This window comes from Notamacropus eugenii, chromosome 3 (assembly GCF_028372415.1).
Source record: "Notamacropus eugenii isolate mMacEug1 chromosome 3, mMacEug1.pri_v2, whole genome shotgun sequence".
NCBI lineage: Eukaryota > Metazoa > Chordata > Mammalia > Diprotodontia > Macropodidae > Notamacropus > Notamacropus eugenii.
This window is the reverse complement of record NC_092874.1, coordinates 160,677,265-160,696,490: the sequence shown is the minus strand read 5'-3', so window position 1 is coordinate 160,696,490 and position 19,226 is coordinate 160,677,265. Positions and strand designations below refer to the sequence as shown.

The 19,226-nt window shown below is 34.0% G+C and overlaps 1 protein-coding gene across 1 annotated transcript in view; it reads left to right on the top strand.

Moving 5' to 3' along the window:
* PCLO (piccolo presynaptic cytomatrix protein) overlaps window positions 1-19,226 on the top strand; it is a 558,031-nt gene that overhangs the window by 347,548 nt on the left and 191,257 nt on the right. Inside the window, 1 exon segment of the mRNA XM_072653223.1 lies at window positions 6,946-7,027. Coding sequence (XP_072509324.1) covers window positions 6,946-7,027 — 82 coding nt within the window.

The following is a 19,226-nucleotide window of genomic DNA, read 5'->3' as shown; positions in this document are numbered from 1 at the left end:
CATATTCATGCATGTACCAATTAAATATGTGTGCATGTCAGATGCAGGCATGTGCATTTGTGTTGTGTTTTAGGGAAACTGAGGCATGGGAGGATGAGTTACTTGGGTAGGTTTCTGCAGTAGAAAGAATAGGGTTTGTATCTGAGGCAATGGATTCATCACTTGTCTCTGTTAACTTTAGACAAATTGTTTTACCTCTCTGATACTCCATTTCCTCATTTAAAAAATAAGGGGAAAATTTTTTTAAAATAAGGAGATTAATTTGGATAATTACTTCCTTCCTAGCCCTTGTCCTACCATGCCAAATTCTCTGTTCTTTTGATTTTCCAAAGTCACAGAACTAAAAAGTGGCAGAACTGGAACTGAGTTTATTTCTACTGGCTCTCAATTCAGCTTTTCTATATTTCAGTAGTTAATGGCGGCTGATGTTTTCATAAGATTCCTGCCCAAACAAAGCTAGATTGCTTGACCTGCCCCCATTATAAAACCAGGGGCATACTAGACAGTTGCTCGTAGTAGGACACATCAAAGTTGATGCTCCACTTGTACAGTCCTGTGCTTGACACTGATTTAGCCTTCTAAAACTCAGTCATGATTCTTCAAAGATTCCACTAATACATTAAATTAAAACTCTTAGTACTATTTTGAGTAATACATTTTTATTTGTTCTATAATATCTTAGTGTCATATTTTCTCAAATAATTTTTATTAAATTAAATGAGATTAGGAAATGTATGAAGTGAAGTGGCCTCCACAGTTGGCTTCCAATCGTCAGGTCTGCCTTAACAAAGTGAAGTATAATACGTTTGGTGATATATATCAATGTGGAGAATTTAGCTAACTAAAAAGTTTATGATTCAAAAGTCAACTCTGCCAATAACTGAAAGGTTTAGTCTGAATTATTTTGATTATCTGATATTTGTTAATTATGCAATCAAATGTCATATTTAGTTATGCAGACTTCTTCTAACCCTCCTGGACCCAAGATTTTATTGTTGATTACTTATTTCTGTTTTTCATTGTCTTTAGAGAACTACTTAAGCTTGCTCTTTCCTAAAAATGGAATGTAGGCAACAAACATTTAATATCCAGAATGTAGTCAGTTTTCAGATTGAAGTCAATTCACATAAGGATAATTGGGTCACATCGTTTTCCTGAGGTCACACTCCGAGTGACTCAGTTCTTGTTTGACTTGGGAATCATGCTGGTCAGTGTATCTCCCTTTTGATCTAAGTTGTACATATCTGTCATTCACAGTGTATTTAAATACAATTTTTAATGGTCAGTAATAAAACATCTACCAACTTAAATAGTAAAATGCAGTTATAGTAACTTTCAAAAGAGAAAATCTTCCTAAAGAGAAACCCCCAAAATACTAAAGAGAACTGTGTATATTGATAAGTCAGTGTTTTCTTTTAAAAGTAAGGGCCATATTCGTATCTCTTTCTATTCCACTAAATTGTTAGGAGAACAAAGCTCTATTAAAAATGTAGAAGTTTGCATTATTTAATTTATTTGTTCTTGTTTTGATAACTCATTTGGCCAGGTAGTAACAAAAATAGCACAATCAATTCGGTTCTTATATTCAAATCTCTCAGAAGAAACTGCACAGTTATTACAATAGCTTTATGAATTTCTAATTCTATCTTAAGGAAAATCTACACTATATCATGGATAACACTATTAATACCTTTTTGAATACAAGAAGGCATGAATGAGTGAAGGGTTCATGTATTTGCATACAATTTTGGTGTCTCTTTTGCCAGTAAAATGAGTAAAATGCCAAGATCTATGGAACTTTAAAAAATCACTGAAGGTATCTCTGGTGGTTTTACAAAGTCTTTGCTATTTCAGCAGAAACTGTGTTTGATTTATAGGAATAATGAAAGATTTTTAGTATGAGCCTATTAATGTACTATATAGTCTTCTGGGATTATCTAAGTTGAAAATTTAGAGATTTACCTCTATGAGGATAACCACTGCAGGGTGGAAAGAGGGGAGTGTCCTATTTGACCCACAAAATTTAATAAAAAAGAAACAAATTACCTTTATTCTTATGTAATAAACTATTCATAATATTAGAATCATTATGGCGAAATATGTATAGGGTAAGAGATAATAAGAATCACGCAGCTCTTATATTTTCTAAAGAGCCAGATGGTCAGTACGGTAGTGAAAGTGTTAGCTTTAGAATCAGGAATACCTAAATTTTAAAGCTACCTTATTGGCATTGTGACCATGGTGGGCAAGACATCGTAACTTCTCTTAGCCTGTTTTGCCCATCTATTAAGTGGAGATAATAATAGTATCTAATTTATGAATGTTTAGTAGCTATCATATGAGATCATATATGAAAAGCTCTTTGCAAACCTTAAAGCATTATGTAAATGTCAGCTATTATTATTTTCTAAAATCATTAATTTTTAGTTCTGTTAATCTGGGATTATTGTCCAAAAACCAAATTTTATATGAAACTGGCAAAAATGAATCACGTACATAGGGATAGATTCACTATGATGTTTCACTGTAAGTGAAATGAGAAGGAATAAAGAAATCAAATAGATGAGTAACTTCCAAGCTTTTTTGAGGAAAGAAAAAAGACATAATTGGTTTTACTTTGTGCTGAGTTTCGATGAAGAACATCAATTCACGGGTCATCTTGACTTGCAGTGATCATAAGTTTAAGTATACCTACTTCTAGAAAGATAATTATAGCTTATACGCCTATATGCATAATAGAGGATGAAGCAGAAAAATTGGATGAAGAGCTTGACACAAACCTCCACATTCAGCCTTCATAAACAATAAAACGTAATGACTTTCCTGTGAAAATGAGCAAAGGCTAGGATAATGAAAATTATATTGGTAAATGTTATTTGAGATTAAAAACAAAATGAAAAAGATTAACTAGATTAATTATGTCTCATGCCTATAGATCATGAGTATTTTTTCAAGAGTAGAACCAGAAACCACAAGAAATGATGAACTGAGAAATTCAGTGAAACATGAGAAGACTTATATGAACTAATGTAGAGTGAAATAAAATAAAGGAAAACATACGCAACTAAGGCAACATAAATTATAGGAACAATAAACCAACTGAACACTGTATAATTTTAACAACCAAACTTGTCCCTGGAAAAGTTTAGGAAATGTGCTTTCTTCCTTCCTTTCTTTTTCTTTTTATCTCTAGCAAGGTGAAGTACTGTGAATGTATGATATCAGAAATGTTGCATGTTCTTTTAGATATAATCTCTATATTGGCTGGTTTTACTTAATTGATTTTTCTTTCTTTTTTTGCTATTTGTTAAAAGAGAAAGGTCACCAGGTAAAAGGTAGAGGACTATATTTGGAAATGATTGTGATATAAAAACAAAAGGATTCAATAAAACTTTTTTAAAAGAATGCAATCTGATTAGAACCCATATAAGATTGCATGCTATCTTGAGGAGGGATGGGAGATGGAGGGGGAGAAAATTTAAAACTTATGGAAGCGATTGTTGAAAACTGAAAACAAATTAATTTTTTTAAAAAGAATATGATCTGATGCTTTTAGATATGACAAAATGTAACAGTGAAATTGACTTTGTATTTTAAAATATAGAACCTCTATCCCAACCTGTTTAATAAACTTTCAACTTGAAAGAGGTGAAACAAACATATTTTTAAAATAATTTGAACGTGCAGAAATTACCCAAATTGGAGAAAATATCCAGAAATTACCACAGTCATCAAATGCTTACTGCCCTCAACAACAAGCTCATTTTTATATATAACAGATTATGGAAAACTGCAAGCAGACTGAAGAATAACTGAGTGAGCTGTCTGAGAGATTGGTACTCAATCCAGCATAGCCAGGTCATCATCTTGAGAGTGTTTATAGAAGAAACTATAAGGAGTACAGCAAACAGAAAATCTAATGCATTTGGTAGTGGTTATACAGAGAACTATGCTCATCAATGACAATAATGGAACCATCCCATTTCTACTCTACCACCTGAGTACCCAATGTACTAAGGTGAAAAAAGTGACAAGGACAGCTAAGAAGTTGAATTTAAGAAGAATGCTAGCCCTGATTGTGCTGGAAGTGACATTACTTAAATGAGACTCAGGGATTGATTTTTTTAAAAAAGATATCTCAAAGACAGGATGATTACAAAAGAATGGAAAAGATTATAGATGGTGCTTTTATCAACAAAAAATAAAGTAACTGAAAATAGATCCATTTTCTTTCTCTCCAACGGAGCTATATTCAAGTTGGCGGTCAGGGGTGTGTGTAGGGGGAGGTAACCTTTCTTTCTCTTCTCTAAGAAGTTATTCTCAAGATAGTTCATGCATGTTTTGTAGGCATTTTTGATGACAATATTCAAAGAAAAGCAGGATTTTGAAGATGATTTTCTATAGCAGATCAAATATTTACAATTATACTTAAAGTTGCACAAATCTGGGATCTGCCTGTGTCATTGTTTCAGTTTGTTTTTAACATCTGAGTCAGTGGAGCAAAATTCAAGCTTGAAGTCTCTGCTCAAAAAGTCTAGAAACGGTACAGCAGAGAGCCCTGGCTCTGAAGATGGAAGACAGGTGTTCTCATCCATACTGGCCTTCAGTTTTCTCATCTGTAAACTTAAGCAGTTATCTAGTAGGACTCTGAGATGACTCCTTTGAACAGTAGACCTATGTATGATGTATGATCAATGCTATGTGTGTTAGTAGAAACAGCAATTATCTCATTGTCAACATTCAGCAGATCTCTATCTATTCATGGAAGCCATTCACCACTATTAAGGAAAGAAGCCTTGTGTAACGTCTGTGTGAAAGGATTCTCTGTGGATGCCTGGTTCTCCAAAAAATTTCAATTTATATTCACAGTTGATATTGCAATTAATTACATCTAATTGCTTTGTGGGACAGCTAGGTGGCACAGTGGATAGAGGGCTGAATCTAGAGTCAAGAAGACTCATCTTCATGAGTTCAAATATGACCTCAGACACTAGCGGTGTGACCCTGGGCAAGTCATTTAACCCTGTTTGCCTTAGTTTCCTCATCTATAAAATGAGTTGGAGAAGAAATGACAAACTGCTTGAGTATCTTTGCCAAGAAAACTCCAAATGGGGTCTCAAAAGAGTTGGACACAACTGAAACAACTGAGCAAGCAACAAGCCCTGGAACTCTACTAACCCAAAAATAGATATGATAAAGACTTTTTAGCAGACAAGTAAAATAGGATCTATGTACCAAGCACAGTCTGGACATGGCATGAAAAACAGATGAGAAGATTGTTCATGAGAAGACTTAGAGGTCTATTATGATGATCCAGGTAGTGTGTAGTGAGGGCCTTTACTGTCATTGTGGCAGTGAAGGGAATTGATTTTGCAGTGTTTTTGAGGTGACAGTGATAAGGCTTGGCAATGGGTTGGATTTGAGACACGAAGGAAAAAGAAGTCAGATAACTGAAAAATATTATCACCTCAGTTCAAGACACATTGATCTTGAGAACAAGTAGGACATCCCCAAAGAGATGATCCATGAGTTTTCATAAGACTATGCAATTTTTCAGAGTGGGAAGAGACCTCTGTGGTCACATAATGCATGAGTCTCCCCCCCAAAATAGAATCTTCACTATAACATGATCCTGTAATTCCATAATAATTAATAAGTGGTTATTTGGTCTCTGTTTGAAAACCCCAAGGAAGAAGACCCAGTCTCTAAGGCAGCCCATTTCACATTTGAGTATCCCAAATTGTGCTTCAAGGCTAAATTGTCTCTTTAATTGCTTCTGCTTCTGTTTTATTCGGTCAATAAGAATGTCTAATAACTTCTCCATATCTTCAAATATTTGAAGATAGCTGTTCTTCATCTTCCCTCTGCCAGTCTTTTCTACTGCAGGCGAAAGATCCCCACTGTCTTACAAATTGCTGTATATGATGGGGATTCTAGGCTTTTCACCCTCCTGCAAATTCTCTGACATCAATTTTCTGCCAAGACAGTGGCACTAAGAGCAGGATGCTATTTGAAACGATAACCTTCTGATTCTTGGAGTTCTCTCTTTTGCCGCCCAAGTTTACATTAACTTCTTTTTGGGGAGTATGGCATTTTGTTGATTCACTGATCTTGAAAACTGCTTAAACTTACAGCCCTTTTTTCTGACACAGTGATGTCTAATTGTGCCACTCTGATATGGTACTTGAGAAGTTGATCTTTTGAACGCTCATGTGCCTTGATATGGCTACCTGTTGAGTTTCATCTTATTAAAGTGAACCAAATGTTCTAGCAGCCAGGCAAGAATTTGTGTATCCTGGCTCTGTGATTTAGTGTGAAAGCTACCACCAACAGCTTTTTTTCATCTAGATCTGATAGGCAGACATAGAACACAGAAAAGAAGCTGATACAAAAAAAAAATAGAAGTTTGGGAATTATCTGAATATACTTAGCAATAGGTAGGTAGTAGCAGAAGCCCAATTTGTCCTACTTCCTGGCTTGTAAAATTAAGAAAATTTGCATGAACATCTCACTTTCCGAGATCAAAAGTAGACAAGTAAAAGCTTTAACAATCATTTCTTCCGTCAAGTCATTCTGTCATTATTTTCTTAATAGTTGTTTAGGGATGGATGTTTATTAAGTCAGTAATAAATCAACATTATCTCAGGAAAAATACACTAATCTAGCACAATTATGTGTTATTTAAGGAGGACAAACTGTAATTAACAAAGTTATCATGTACTAAAAAAAATTCCAAAATATAATTCATTATAAAAAAACAACAAAAAATTCTATTATCATGTGAATAATTTGCAAAGCTGTGCCTCAAACCTAATACATTTTCTACTGACTTATGAATGATGTTATGAATTTAGCCAGGAATATATACATACACAGTATGTGTGTATGACAGTATTACTTGAATAGATTATGCATTTTGTAACATGTATGTCTTATATTTCTCAGATGAATGGGAAGCCCACACAGTACATCTTTCCTCATTCAAGAATAAAAATAATGAGAGACCTTAAGGACCATACAGTTTCAGGTAAAGCTAAATGAATAAACCAATGATTTTTTATTAAAATATTAGTATATGGAATCTATTCAGATTTCTTTCTGGACGACAGAGTGAAATGGATTCTAGTTATATTTCTGAAGTGTTTTTGAGAAATGAGTAAACTCTGAATCAGGATTCTGACCATTTCAATCCATGGAACATGATCATTAGTAATTGTTGACATGTTTAAGTCTTCATCATCACCATCAAATAGTACCTGTTATCTTTGGAATTAGAGTATTATGCAATGGATTCTGTAAAGGAAGCTGAGTTGACCTTGGGTGCTACATTTCTCTTTTAGTTTATGAGACTCTAACTAGTCACCAACCTCTTTTTAAGTACAAATCACCCAAGCAACTGGTTGGTTCAATGAAAATATCATTCAAATTGGTTGTTGCACTTTTATAAAATGAAGAGTTTATTGATCAAATTTTGAGTGCCCAAAGCTTTGTTAGGTGCATTGAGTAGACACAGCCAGAATAGTACTTTGGGAATTTGATATTCTTCACTAATCTACAAAACAGGGATGTTCTTGAAAAGAACATTGTCTTTGTAGCCATTAGTCTGATTCAGCAAATAGAAAGATGTCAAAAAGAAATATGAATGGAAAACTAGTAAAAATTAAAGAGGAAGTATTATTGAGATCTGCTCACATTGATAACATGGCAGGATGAAGTAATAGAAAGGGTACTGGATTCTGAGTTTAATGATCTAAGTTCAGATCCGGGCTTTGCTACTTACTTACTATCTGTGCAGTTTATGATAAGTTGCAACTTTTATGAACTTCAATTTCTTTATTTGCTATTCAAGGCATGAAGGAATTGGATAATCTGTAATGTTCCTTTAGTTTTAATTTCTATGATTTGATAAATCATGGATTCTAATATAAGTAATATAAGTAAAGTTTTTTCAAACCTTATGCCGCTGTACGCACATAAACTATTTTTATCATTATTAGTTATAATAATATATAATCCTTAAAAACTTTTGGGGGAATACAAAGGTTTTTTTTTCATTTTATATTAAAAGATAGCCTGCCATGTTCAAACAGAATATACTTCATAGAAAACAAAGTTTATCTAGCTGCATGTAAATAGAAACTGTAGTCATAAATGAATATATTGAAATGTATTTGGCATTTCTGGACATGTGTGTACAGTGACAATAATGCTAAGATTTTATTGTATACATCTTTTATATAATCTTTGTGTAAGTATTTCTTCATTTTACCTTTTGGTGGGATATATCAGAAAACAAAATACTGAGCATTTTGATCCATGATCAATTTTAGGTAATAAAAACTGTTCTCTGGTTTTCATAAGAGGAGAAATTGATTAGATGGATTTTTAAGATATGTGATTTGTCATATAATTTAGGCTTTCATAATTTTACTTCAATTTTGAATGCATTTTAAATACTGATGAAAATTTCAACAGTGAATGTCAAAATTCACTTTGCTCTACAAATAATTACTTGCTATAATCTTCTGAAACTCTACAGCTCACAAAGGAAATCAGCAGTATATTTTCCAGCTTTACAAAATATAGTCTTTTTCTAGCAATTCCAGTAAAAAAATCTCAAATTATTTTTACTTTTTCCTTGGGGCATACATTCTTTTGTCATTTTTTTAATGTTTCATTTGTTTTTACACTTTAGAATACAGGAATTCTATAATCTGTTTCTTTTAATGAAGAATCCTACTTAAATAATTCTTTTTCATTTTGCGATTATAAACTGGAGTTAGTTTTTAAAAAGTATTTTAGTAAATCAATAGTCTATGCTATATACTTTAATGTTCTAAGCATACTAAAAATTTTCATCAAAATATTTGTTTTACTTCAAACTCAATTCAGTTTCTTTCACATCTAAAATTTTTGCAGGGAGATTGAGCAAGAGTCCAAATTATATGTAATATAGCACCTAGCCTTGTTGGGTTCTTCTTCTTACCTTGTTATTCTTACTATATATATATATATATATATATATATATATATATATATATATATATATATATATATATATATATATATATACACACACACATACACATATACATATATATACATACATATACACACATACATACATATACACATATACACACATACATATATATACATATATACATACATACATATATATATATGTGGAAAAACGCTTGACCTGAAATAATTACTCCCACAGATAAATATTTGTTGAAAGTATAGATAAAAAGATTTTTCCTGTCAATTTTCATCTATATTGATGATTCACGTATAGATGTTTCTGTGAATTCATTTAAATGGAGTATTTTTGAAAAGTATGGAGGGATAATAGGTCTATTTTTAACAACATAATTTTTTTTAGTATTTCTAATTTTTTATCTTAACGATTTACATGTCTGCATTTTATTTTTCTTATAAGTGAGAGGCATTGTGATTAAGAATGAAGAGTACTGAATTTGGAAGAAGACATAGGTTGATGTCATATATATCATGTATATACATATGTGTGTGTGTGTGTGTGTGTGTGTGTGTATAGTTGTGAGTAGTACTTCATTATCTCTGCCCCCCTACCAATCCATTCCCCTTCACTGAAGGTCTGTGTTTGTCTCATAATCAGTTTGTGTTTCTTGTGCCAATCCTAATACTACCCCCTTCTAGGCTATATCTCTGGTCCAATTATGTGTATTTAAGTGTTGGCTCTTTCCATTACTAGCTCTGTCAGGGTGGATAAGACACAACCACCCTGACCTTGTTTCCTCATATGTAGAATGGAGATAGTGCTTACAATAACTACTTCATATTATTGTTATGAGCAAAGCACATTTTTTAAAGTTTTATCAATGTTTTGGTTTTTACATTACATTTACATATTTCTCCCATTTCATGAAAAGTTTCTTTTATTAAAACACTTAAGCAGAATGAATAATGTATAACTTTATCTGAATGTACATGCACCATTTTCTTATTTGTAGCATTGCCCTCCCCCCCCCAAAAAAAACCCACGTCTCTTTTTTAATGAACACAAATCTATTTTCTCTCCCTTCTTCCCCTCCAATCTCTTAGGAGGGAGGGAGCAAATGTCTTGGAACATAAGCATAGTCAAGCACAACAAGTTCCTTCAATGGTTGCATTACATTCTGCACCCTGAATCTATCACTTCCCTGTCATGAATAATGTTTCATCATCTATCTTCTGAAATCATGAATGGTCCTTTCATTGATCTTAGTTCTTACAACTTTCAAAATTATTTGTTTTGTGCTTATTATTGTATAAATTGTTCCACTTTTGATCATTTTATTCATCAGTTTATAAGTTCTCCAAATTTTTATTTCTATAATATCAGTGTTATCATATAAATCATTCTCCTCCTGCTTACTTCACTCTATATTAATCTACATAAGACTTTCCATGTCTTTTTGACATCATCCATTTCCTCATTTCTTATAAGCACAATAGTATTCCATCACATTCATATACCCCAAATTAATCAATGATTCCTCAATTGATTGGTGTATCCATGATTTCCATTTTTGGGGACTACAAAAAGAAATATTACAAATATTTATATACATAAAGAACTTTTTCTCTCTTTGTTCTTTCTTGCGTGGGCCCAGTCTATAGCATCTTCTTACAAAATCATGAAAAAGTGTTATTATAACAACATTTTATGTAAATACAACTTAGAAACTCCCTCTACCTCTCTAACATAATAAAACTTACAATATACCTTATAGTATTTGTTTTTTGAAAAATATCATATGCCTTTAAAATATTTTCTCCACATATAAGACAGCTGAGGAAAATCCTTTTAAAACATATCTGTGTATGTATGTGTGTGTGTGTGTGTGTGTGTGTGTGTATATAATCTTTACTTCTCTTTATTGTTTAGTTCCTTGGTGACGTTAGCTGTTAAACCAAGAATTGTGTTCATTTCTGTTTTTCAGCATAGGCTAATATAGTTACTTTGAAGTAAAAAAATATATATATCTGAAAGTTTCCATCAGAAATGTATAGCATTTTAGAATGTATTACTCATCTTCTCAGTTTAGTTGCCAGAGCAGTTACAATTGTGATGAGAAAATGAAAATACAGCAAAATGAGTAACTCAAAAAATGGATCTCCATGTCTCCCTCCCTCTACTTAAAGCTATATGCTGCATAAATCTAGGAATGTAGCAGTTTTATGTAAAGCTCATGTTCCTCTCTTATGAGTTAAAAAAGGGGGAAAATACAGAAGCTGAATAAGAGTAGGATGACTACATTTATAAAACTAAAGAAAGGATATGTGAATTGAGTCAGCCTAGTATAATGGGAAAAACACTGAATTTGGAACCAGAAGACCTGGTGTAACTTTCATCTCTTTAGTCAGTCCACTTAATCTCTTTGGGTTTCAGTTTATTCATCTGTAAAATTATCATTTCTGGGTCTAAATCTTACGATTATAATGATTTAATGTCATAATGTGGCAATGTTTTCAAAGGAAATGTCTTCTGTTTTCTTCATTAACCTACCATTTTCTTAGTGCTGTAGAGATTGAGCTTGATTAATTATAAAAATGTCATTAATTCTAAGTAGGTAGCTATAACAAATCTAGTGTAATTATGTGTATAGGGTATGTATGTGTATGTGTATATATGTAGTATATGTACATGTTGTATATTTATACTATACTATATGTCTGTGCATACACACACAATATACATATGTACACACTTGTGTATATATGTGTGTGTGTGTAATAGAATGTTTGACCTGGGTTCATGAAAAAGTGGATTCAAATTCTGCTTCTGATTCTTTGTAACTGTATGACTGAGGTACATTTTCTTTATCTGTAAAATAGAGGTTGCACCTACCTCACAAGGTTGCTCTGAGTCTTAAGTGAGGTGATTTTTATAGCCGATATACCCTGGTTCACTTTCCCAGAGCCAAACTGCTCCATCTTCCCCCTCTGGGAGCAAGGCTGCCCTCAGTGAAGATGGGAATGTCTCTCCTCTACAGCCAAGAGCTCCAGTTTCCACTGGTTGTGTTCCCTCCATTGTTAAGAGCCATTTTCCACCACTTAATCCTTTAACATAAACCTCTGTAGTAGGATATTTACTTTGAAGATACTGTAAGAACACTTGTCAGTGCAGACTTTAAGCTGGGTTCCTACCTAATATTGATCCCACCAAGTTCAGTTTCAGGTGCAGTCTGACTGTCAGTGAGTCCTCTTCTCTGCTACCACTAGCCTTATTCTTGAAATTTACTTTTGAAGTCCCCTCGTTCCTTCTCAGGGCACTGGTTACAAACCTAGGGCATCAAGATGTGGGGGAGTCCTCTTAAGCTTTAAAAACTCATAGGATTAGACACTCCTTTCTCCTAGAAGAGAAAAGAATAAATAAAGAGACCAAGGACAAAGACCTTTTTCTCAGGGTGACTATACTTCTGAGATGACATCATAACAACCCTACCCTTACAGTAAGGTTGAATGAATACAAGCAAAGGATTCTAACTATGAACAAGGCAACTGAAAAGACTGAGGCAAGAAAGATACTGTAGAAGCCCACTAAGACCTTTTGATGCAACTGTATCTAACAAAAGAAGGGAAGAGGGGAATCTGTTCTAAATGTTGGAGATTTTGTGCAAAAAGGCAAAGAGGTAGGAGCTAGCAGAATATCAGGATAGCAGCAGGGAATCAAGTTTGGAACAGTGTGCACAAAGGGTAGTATTATGAAAAATCATAGTTTGAAGCTATATGTAGAGGTCGTTCAATGCTGATACATATTTTAGTTTGCTAAGAAATGAGGATTTACTGAAAGTTTGTGAGCAGATGAGTTACATGGTGTAACAGTAAATACCCTAGCACACACAGTATGACCTGCTAACACAGGTTCTTTGATCTACTTTCCTAAAGGAAAGCAACCTTTAAAGGAATCAACAATCTTACTTTAATTACATTCACTAGTTCAAGGGAAAGGTTAACAGCCTGAACATGGAGAAAATGGAGAGAAAATACAAGCAGATAAATTGGCACAGAGATTTGACAGACAAGTCTCCCAGTGTCTGATCAAAGTAATACAACCACCTTCATTCACTATCGGATGGGGGAACACCCACATCTGAGTAGTGGGGAGGGGAGGGGACTCAACAAATGGCTACTCAGAGTCCCATCTAGAAAAATCAAAAGATTCTTCTCATAAGCAGAAACCTCCAAAACAAACCACCTAACTCCCAGAATATGTAACAGAGATATGGTATCTGATCCGTTGAGTGCTGAGGAGCTTGAAAATCCAAGGGCTCCAGCAATTAATTGGAAACTCCCTATTGCCCAGAGACTGATTAGTTCTGGGCCAGGGCTCCATGTGTCTGTTAATGGGCAGGGAAGATCTTCAAATTCCCTTAACATTACACATGGTAAGTAAGGCTTGTGCATAGGAATAATGCTCTGATGCCAGAGTGAAGGAAGAATTAGAGGAGAGAAACTAGAGAAAAGAGGAGGGGACAGCTAGAATATCTAGGAATGATATAACAGGGGTCTGAACAAAGACCAGGTCAATACAAATGGAAAGGAAGATTATAAACTTGTCATCTAATAAATCTACTCTTCATACCACTGGTAACCTCCAGTGACTTTATTATCCCTTTCTCTGTTCTCCTGGGCCATTACTTTGCTATCACTTTCCAGTTTTGGTCCTATAGCTAACAAGTCCAATAGTACACTGTCCTCCACTCTCAAATCCCTTATGCTTTTGTGCAGCCAACAATATTTTATTGCCTAGCCCCAACCCATGGTTATCCCCAACGTCTGCCTTCTCTTCTCTGAGTCATACTATTGAATGATGCTAGAAGAAGTCATGCAGTGATAGCAACTGGGGCAGGGGTGGGGGTTTAGCTAGTGAAGATATCCAGAGGTCAGAGAGAGAATGTCTTGTGTGAGGAAGAGTAAGGAGGCTCGTATCCCTGGATTATAGACTAAATCAGAGGGAGTAAGGAACAAGAAGAAGGGAAAGGTTATAAAAGTCTTTGAATGCTAAACAGATTTTATATTTTATTCCAGAGTGGACAGGGAACCGATGAAATTGATTGATTGTAGGAATGGTCAGACCTGAACTTACATAAAAAACAAATGAAAAATTGCCTAAAAAGATGCTTAAGCTTCCATCAGGAACTTATGTCTGGATTGTTCTTTAGAGGAGGATTATAGACCTAATTCAATGTTCTAGGACAACCTAGGATGAACTCAAATAACTTGGCTAGCCTTAAAAGAAATATAATATTTTATGTAAGATCACACAAAGATTGGAGTATCTTCTTAGGTGAGGACCTAACAAACCTGAACTAGCCTTATCTTTTGAGTTATGTAGGGTAGCATGCCCTTTGGTCATTTTGTCTAGCATTCACCAAGGAGTAATATAGTGTGTCTGGGTATGAGCCATCTAATATAAATTGGCTGACCTGTGAGTGGTATGAATAGATACATATTTGATATGCAAGCTGGCCCATCCTAGAGATCCTGTGATTTCCACCATTGAGGAAAGGAGGAGGAGAACCTTAACTTCCCTCTAATAACCTAGTGTCCAGAGGAGCTGTGATTGGGCAATATCCCTTTTCCTTCCTACTCTGTCTTCAAGAGAGATATTGAGCTATCTACCACATCTCAAAGGGGTAATAGTTCTTTTGGGAAATTCAGAATAAAAACCACATTCCCTGATGTGCTCTAAAGGAGTCAGTTTATCTCTATCCCATCAAAAACTGATCTAAAAGATAATCTGACTTGATAGCTTATATTTCTTCAGAAATTGGGGAAATTGTACAGAGTGAAGTAGATGACTAGATACAAAAGAATAAATGGGCTCTTTAATTTAGGGAACAGCCATGAGGGGGGAAAGGTGAAGACAGTATGCCTTGATCTCTATTCAGATAGCATTTTCTATCATCGTCTTTTGGATTTATTGAATCATTGCGTTATTGAGGCAAGCTAAATCTATCATACTTCATTATTGTACAATGTTGCTGTTACCGTGTACAATGTTCTTCTGGTTGTGCTCACTTCACTCAGCATCATTTCATGTAAATCAAGGATTTTCTGAAATTTGCCTGCTCCTCATTTCTTATAGCACAAAAGTATTGCATTCCATTCATAGACCCCAACTTGTTCAGCCTTTCCCCAGTTGATGGGCATCCCCTCAATTTCCAATTCTTTTCCACTACAAAAAGGGCTGCTATAAATATGTCTAGACATGTGAGTCCTTTTCCCTTTTTATGATCTTTTTGGGATATAGACCTAATAGTAGTATTGCTGGATCAAAGGCTATGAAGTTTTATTGCCCTTTCCAGAATGGTTAAATCAGTTCACAACTCCACCAACAATACATTAGTGTCCCAGTTTTCCCACATCCTTTCCAACATTTATCATTTTTCTTTTCGGTCATATTAGCCAATCTGATAGGTATATCTCAGAGTTGTTTTAATTTGCATGTCTCTAATCGATATTGATTTAGAGCATTTTTTCATATGACTATAGATAGTCTTAATTTCTTCATTTGTCAACTGGGGAATGATTTGTGTTCCTCTGATTTTGACTCAGTTCTCTATATATTTGAGAAATGAAGCCTTTATCAGAAACATTGGCTGTATAAATGGTTTCCTATCTTTCTACTTTCCTTCTAATCTTGGTTGCATTGGTTTCATTTGCACAAAACCTTTTTAATTTAATGTAATCAAAAGCATACACTTTGCATTTTATGACATTCTCTATCTCTTATTTGGTCATGAATTCTTCCATTCTCCATAGATCTGATCTGACAGGTAAACTACTCCTTGCTGCCCTAATTTGCTTGTGGTATCCTCCCTTATATCTAAATTATATAACCATTTTTACCTTATCTTGGTATACAGTGTGAGATGTTGGGTTATGCCTAGCTTCTGCCATATTAGTTTTCCAGTTTTCCAGCATTTTTTTTTGTCAAATAGTTTTTATTCCAGAAGCTGGAGTTTTGAGGTTTATGAAACAATAGATTACTGCAGCCATTTACTTCCTAACCTATTCTACTGACCCACCACTCTTTTTCTTAGCCAGTACAAAATAGTTTTGATGAATGCCACTTTATAGTATAATTTTAGATCTAGAATAGCTAGGCTACCTTATTTTGCATTTTTTTCATTGATTTCCTTGATATTCTTGACCTTTTGTCCTTCCGGATGAATTTTGTTATTATTTCTTCTAACTCTATAAACTAATTTTTAGAAGCTTGTGTTATGACACTAATAAAGAAATTGATTTGGGTAGAATTGTCATTTTTATTATATAAACTCAACCTACCTGGGAGCAATTGATATTTTCCCAGTTGTTTAGATCTAACTTTATTTGTGTGAAAAGTATTTCGTAATTGTGTTCCTGGGTTTGCCTTGGTAGTTAGATTCCCAGCTATTTTATGTTGTATAGAGTTGTTTTAAATGGAATTTCTCTTGCTATCACTTATTGCTGGATTTTGTTAGCAATATATAGAAATGCTGATAGTTTATGGGGATTTATTTTATATCCTGTGATTTTTCTAAAACTGTCAATTATTTCAAGTAGTTTTTTAGTTGATTCTCTAAGAATACCATCATATCTGCAAAGAGTGATAATTTTATTTCCTCATTACCTACTCTAGTTCCTTTTATTTCTTTTTCTTCTCATCTCTATAGCTAACATTTCTATATAATATTAAATAATTGAGGTGATAATGGGAATCCTTTGTTTCACTCCTGATTTTATGGGAAATGCTTCTAGCTTATCCCCATTACAGATAATGCTTGCTCATGGTTTTAGATAGATGATACTTTTTGTTTTAAGGAAAGGAGAACAGTCTTAACAAGGAAGTAAATTCCTAGCAGTCTCTCTGGTTGCAGGTAGTGGCGGTAAAGACCCGTGGAGTAGGAGAAGACCCCTCAGATGTCTAAGGTTCCTCTTAGTCACTCATATTTGCTTCTTGTCTTTCACTCATCTGTCTAGAGTTTCTCTGCTTCACTGAAGTCTCCCCACAGTTACAGAGCTTTCAGAAATCAAGTCTCCCTCCCTATTTGTAGCCCTTAGCATCACTGGACTTTTTTTCAGGGACCTGATCTGACCTGGGCATTATTACATAAGCTTTGTACAAGGCTATAAAATTCATATTTAGAGAAGTAGAAAAAGCATTTTGAGTGGTAAATAAACTATTTCTGTAGATTTTTCATTAAGGAAAATGTATTGATTACAAAAAGAATTTCCTCACTACATGAAAAATGCTAAATAATTTCTGAGCATTACTAAAACTGATTTCTATAAAGGTATAACATTCCTCAAAGCAGTACAATAACATCCTAAAATATAGAATTGTAATATTGGATCAGGACCTTTAGCGTATCCATCTGCTTTGAAGTTGATCAGTTGCGTAAAAGTGCCTCCGATTAATGTAAAAAAAGGCCAAAGATTGAAGACAGAAAAAAAAGATGTCTCATTGGTATTAAATTAATTATTGAATCACTCCTCAAAATATATAATACGTGATCAGTTGATTATTGGTCTAGCGTAGAGTAAATGTAAATAAATAAGAGCCATATGATAATTAGAACCTATGTAATTTTGGACCAGTTTGTAACTGGGAAGTTGATGAAGAATTTCTTTATCTATAAAATCAGTAATTTGGACGAGATGATCTCTAAGGTCTCAACTATAACTAATTCTTGTTTTTTGGTGATAGTAGTGTTGCTCTAATACAATGTTTGTACCAAACAATATTATGAATACTTGAGTAGGGGGATGTCTGAAAATACAAGAAAGGAAACTTATAACAACAACAAAAAAGATGGTAAAATAAGCACCAAATTACAAAATCCTAAATACAAGTGAAATCCAATTATAATAGCGATCCTTAAAATAAGTGTATTTCTTGTGATTTTGATGTACAACAGGTATGTCTTATCACTTAGAAAATATATTAACATGGATGAATGTGTATCATTGCATCATATATGTGTGATATGTACTAAGGTCTGATAGTTTATATCAAAATGGAACAATTTTGAGTGTAGATCTGATGAAAAACTGTGTTTATTATCAGAGAACTAAACCAAATGAGTACAGAAACCTATCATCAGAAGATTCTCCACTTGGTGAAGATATTGTTCATCATAGTAATTTCCCAAATGGATAATATATACCTCAACCCAAGTCCTATGTGGGTAGCTTCTTCTTTAGTGAAAAAACAGGACAGACCAAGTCCTATGTGGGTAGCTTCTTCTTTAGTGAAAAAACAGGACAGAGGGTGCTAAGAATTATTTCCATTCTACATACAAAATTTATACAATGAAAATGAGTGATAATCTTTGAAGGAAGGTACTAGCATTGGGAAGGGTGTAGAAGACAAAGGAAGGACTTCTTGAAAGTGAGATTTGAGCTGAGTCTTAAAGAGAGCCAAGCAAACCAAGAGGCAAAAGTAGGAAGAGAGAGCATTCAAGACACAGGGGAAAGCCAGTAAAAAGGCCCAGGCGCAGGAGATGAATTGAAGTAAAATGTAAGAAGAGTAGAAAAGCAGAAAGGAGAAAGGTTATGAAAGGTTTTAAAAGCATTATTTTATATTTGATCTTAGATGTAATTGAGAACTAGTTTGTGTTGACTACGTGTATGGCCTTGGGTAAATCACTTCATTTTTCTGGGCCTCGGGCACTGATAAATAACATTTATGTATCTCCTTAAGGCTTGTAAAATGCTTCATAGTCATTATCTCATTTTATCTTCAAAATAATCAGGGAAGATTGGTGCTATTATTATCTCCATTTTGCAGATGAGGAAACTGAGGCAAACAGGTCAAGAGAATTTTCCAGAGTCACACAACTAGTAAATATCTGAGGTTGGATTTGAACTCAGTCATTCCTCAGGACAGGTTCAGTGCTCGATCCATTGTCACCTAGCTGCTTTTGTGTGTATCCACAAGAATAGGTGTATGAGAATAGGTGTATGTAAGTTATATTTATGTACTCTTACAAACATACAAATACACATATGTGCCAATATTTGTTTCTATGTGGAAATACACTCGATCACAGGACTTTCTAGAGCAGGAAGTTGTCACAGAGGTCATTTTATAGGTAAGAAAAGTGAGACCCAGAGAGAATCAATAATCTGATGTGATAGATGAAAAATAGATTGGATCCAGAGCTGGCTATGAGGAGATAAACCACCTCACATTTGGGAAACTAAAT